This window comes from Choloepus didactylus, chromosome 10, assembly GCF_015220235.1.
Source record: "Choloepus didactylus isolate mChoDid1 chromosome 10, mChoDid1.pri, whole genome shotgun sequence".
Lineage (NCBI taxonomy): Eukaryota > Metazoa > Chordata > Mammalia > Pilosa > Megalonychidae > Choloepus > Choloepus didactylus.
This window is the reverse complement of record NC_051316.1, coordinates 99,926,179-99,930,741: the sequence shown is the minus strand read 5'-3', so window position 1 is coordinate 99,930,741 and position 4,563 is coordinate 99,926,179. Positions and strand designations below refer to the sequence as shown.

The 4,563-nt window shown below is 40.5% G+C and overlaps 1 protein-coding gene across 1 annotated transcript; it reads left to right on the top strand.

Annotated features, from left to right (window-relative positions):
* Positions 1-1,839: 1,839 nt before the first annotated feature.
* LOC119545534 (ADP-ribosylation factor 2-like) lies at positions 1,840-2,385 on the top strand. Its single transcript, XM_037851125.1, is given in 1 exon segment — positions 1,840-2,385. A coding segment is annotated over 1 exon segment (546 nt).
* Positions 2,386-4,563: the final 2,178 nt, after the last annotated feature.

The window sequence follows — 4,563 nt, the reverse complement described above, 5'->3', positions numbered from 1 at the left end:
AATGCTTTTTCCTCAGATACATTCATAGCCATACTTCCTCCCTTAACATATTCAGGTTTGCTCAAATAACACACAAAACCCATTGTCTCTGCCTCCTGAGAACACAGCTAGTCCATATTTTCCAGCCTTTCTTAGAGTTACAGAATGTGGTGGAAAAGATGCACATCACTTTCAGGCATGGCCCACACAAATCCCCCACCTGCAGTCTTCTCTCTCTTTACCCAACCACTAGCTGAACAGAGAAGACACTGAAGAATGAGAAGAGGTGTTTTGGTTTGCTAATGCTGCCTTTTCACAAAACACCAGAAATGGATCGGCTTTTATAAAGCAGATTGATTTGGTTACAAAGTTATAGTGTTAAGGCCATAAGCATCCAAGGTAAGCCATCAACAATCAGGTACCTTCACTGGAGGATGGCCAATGGTGTCTGGAAAACCTCTGTTAGCTGGGAAGGCACATGGCTGGTGCCTGCTCCAAATTTTGGTTTCAAAATGGCTTTCTCCCAGGACGTTCCTCACTAGGCCACAGCTCCTCTTCAAAATGTCATTCTCAGTTGTTCTTGGGGTATTTGTCCTCTCTTAGCTTCTCCAGAGCAAAGAGTCTACTTTCAACAGCCATCTTCAGACTGTCTCTCATCTGCAGCTACTCTCTCAATTTCTGTGCATTCTTCAAAGTGTCCCTCTTGGCTGTAGAAAATTGCTCCTTCTGTCTGAGCTTATATAGCACTCCAGTAAACCAATCAAGGCCAAAGCAAATGGGCAGGGCCACATCTTCATGGAAATCATCCAATCAGAGTTATCACCGACAGTTGGGTGGGTTGCATCTCCATGGAAACACCCAATCAAATAATTACATTCTAACTAACACTAATATGTCGGCCCACACAAGACTGCATCAACGATAATGGCATTTGGGGGAACATAATATATTCAAACTGGCACAGGAGGGATCACAAGGAGGAGAAATCCTGGGTCCCTGAATGCATGGAAATAACATTCACATTGGACTTTGTGTCATCAAGATATAAACTTTTATTGTGTTCAGCCTACCTCAGTGTGCTACTGTAAAGACTGAATGTAATGATGTTTAAGAAAGCAATAAGCATAGGACCTTAGAATGTACTTGATACATGTAATTGATGGTGGTAAGGGAGGGCATGAAACTGTGAAAAAAATAACATGTGACTGATGAGCATTCAATGTGCCTTGATTTGTAAAGTCATGATTTAAAGCAATGTGCAAAGTCATTCTTCTGAGTCAAGGTGAATTAGAACACTATTCCCAGTCTAAATGGTTTTCTTAATCATCCCTCTCTCCGTAGTACCAATCAAGCATGAATTCAGTGGTCCTTATACTGTACTCTGAAAATTTTTTACACATTCCTATTTTATAAGACTGAACACTCCATATTGTAATTGCAGGATTACATGTCTCTCTTTCCCTCTCATTAGACTGTGAGAATAAGGACTTGATGTGATTCAGTTTCTTCTAACATCTAAACTTGTGTTGAATGAGTGAATGAATTGAAGGTTTTAAACAAAGGAGTAACATAACGAAAGACAAAAAGCTCTTTCGGGATGTTTTCCAGCTTTCTCATTCTAAGAAGCTGATTGATACAATGGCTGCCTTCAATCAGACATGACAGGAGAGTCTTTAGGTTTCTGTTTGCTATTCCTGGCCATATGTATTCCTTTATCTTAAGTCTTAAAACATTTTATAAATATAATTATTGTTTTGATAGCATAGGAACAAGAACTCATTCCATTTTGGAATTACTTTTAAAATTCTCTCAAGGCCGCTAGCCGTGGAGGGGGAGACAGGTAAAAGAATTCGGGTTACAATGGGGAACATTTTTGAAAAGCTGTTTAAAAGTCTATTTGGGAAAAAAGAGATGTGGATTCTTATGGTGGGTTTGGATGCAGCTGGAAAAACCACCATCCTGTATAAATTGAAGCTGGGAGACAGCGTGACTACCATCCCTACAATAGAGTTCAACGTACAGATGGTAGAATATAAAAATATCAGCTTCACAGTTTGGGATGTTGGTGGCCAGGACAAAATCAGACCTTTGTGATGACATTATTTACTGAACACCCAAGGTCTGATTTTTGTGGTGGACAGTAATGACAAAGAGTGGGTCAATGAGGCCCGAGAAGAACTAACCAGAATGTTAGCAGAACATGAGCTCAGAGAGGCAGTTTTACTGGTGTTTGTAAATAAACAGGATCTTCCCAATGCTATGAATGCAGCTGAGATAACAGACAAGTTTGGCTTACATTCCCTGCACCAGAGAAACTGGTACATTCAGGCTACTTGTGCCATCAGTGGAGATGAACTTTATGAAGGCCTGGACTGGCTCTCCAACCAGCTCAAAAACCAGACGTGATTCATTCCCTGTGCACTGTGGCAAAATCTGCTGGCCTCTTCTGTGTGCATGTGTGTATGTGAGGAGCCAAGTGTGGGTGTGTGGCTGGAAGTGGGAGCAGCTTTCTCACACTATGCCTTATACATGCTGTAAGAAAACCAGTGTTACATTTTAAGAAAATCCAGTGTTACATTTAAATGCTGCTTTCTATTTCAATGGCTTTGATCATTTTGCAGTTGATGGAGGAGGCTGGAGGGCTTACAGGTCTGGAGCATGACAGCTAGAGGGTCTTCAAGGTGGAAGCAGGATGGGAGTTGGAGTATGGATGGAGTTCACTTTGTTGCAGTCCTATGTCTTGTATCTCTGCATACCTGGAGTCCTTTTAGACTTTGGTGTCCTTTTTCAAAAAGGAAGGAAATGTCATTCTTGTCATCACTGCCAGAGCTAGCACCTCTCTTTTCAGTGCTTTAAAGCAAATTAACCTCAAAAAAGAAAAGATACCTGCTTGCCGCAGGTGTGAAGAGGTTCAGATCTGAATGTTCCCCTTAAGTCATATTTTAGCCCAGACTTCTGGGTTTAACATGCTTTATTTAAAGGAATCAAGTAAAGTATCAAGACTCCATAACACTAGAAAATTATCCAATCCTTCCTTATGCTGGTTCCTTCCCTTACTTGCCTCTCTTGGGTGGAGACTGTTGGAGGAGTAACCTGGAAGAGGCTCAGGCTCTTTACCAGAGCACCACAGTTGAGCAGAGGGTCCTGCTAAGAAAGTGAGGTGATGGGGCACATGTGTGTTCTTGTATCACCATCTCAGGTTTCAGGCTTCTGAGACTGCTGCTCCCAATTCTCTGCTCTGTGCTGAATGTTGTACACTCAAAGCAAGAGGTTCACCCCTGGGGTAAGATCGTCACCGTGCACAGTTATCTTGTTCAACTTAAAGTTTTGGTGGTTTCTATTTCCAGAACCACACACCTGTGAGTTTGTGAGAGAATCAAGAGGTTAATTTGGAGGACAAATCTTCTGGCAACCCCTGGTATTGCCCCCAAATTGCTGCTAAATTTATGAAAAATGCCTCTCTAGTGTAGATCACTCTGTGGCACTGACTCCCTCCTCTGGATGGCAATCATATTTTATGAAATCTTTGGAAATGCTTTACATTGTCCTCAAAGCATTAATAAAAATGGCCTGGGGTTGAGCTAGTTCATTCAGTAGTCTAGAGGTCTTTTACTCAGACAACTGTTGGCCAACCCTAAGCACTTCCACTATTTAACCTTTTTAAATTTCTTTTTCAAAAAAATCTTTACTTGAACTACAGAGGAGGAGAATATGAAGGATGAATTTTAACAAAAGTAAAGATTTATTGATAACAATAAAGTTGATATTTCTAGGAAAAAGTTTCTTACCATGATAAATGTGGAGTGTCGTGCTCTTCTTTAAAATACTGACTTGAAACAATATTCATTGCAGTAATACTGGCAACTAAGCCCAGGTTTGATTTTAACCATGGAATAATTCCTGAGGAACATTTAGATTGTACGCCTCAAATTGGTAGCGTCTGTGTCTTATACTTTTGTATTATGCTTAGTACAATGTACCACGTACTGTGCTGAGTCTCATTAAACATTTGTTGATTGGTTGGACAATAAAGAACTTGCTTTGGAAGGAAAAAAATTCTCTCAAAGATTTTAAAAAGGAATTCTATGCCCGGTACATTCATTTATTAACTTAAATGATAATGTAGACCCATTAAGGGCCAGACTCTGATAGGTGCTAGGGGATGCACCAGTGAACTGAAAAGAAAACATGACCCTACCTTCATGGAGCAGACTGGCTATATGGGGTCAGCATTACCACGGTTGGGGAAGTAGTTGGGTTTGTAGAATATCTAAAGATGAGCTAGTACCTTGGAGAAGAAAGTGAGAGGGACCCATCAGAGACACTTTCCCAGTGTAGTCTTTGCACAACCATGTGGAATAAATGTGGAATTTAAGAGCAAGACAACCCTGGATTTGAATCCTAACTCCAGCACTTCCTAGCTATGTGACTTTAAGCAAGTTATTTAATTGGATTGAGCCTCAATTCCCTCATCTATGGAGCAAGGACACAGTATTTGCAGAGCTACACATAGAGTGGCGCATAAGCATTCAATAAACATTTATTATTATATGAACAGATTCTCATCCGTGAATTTATTTAATT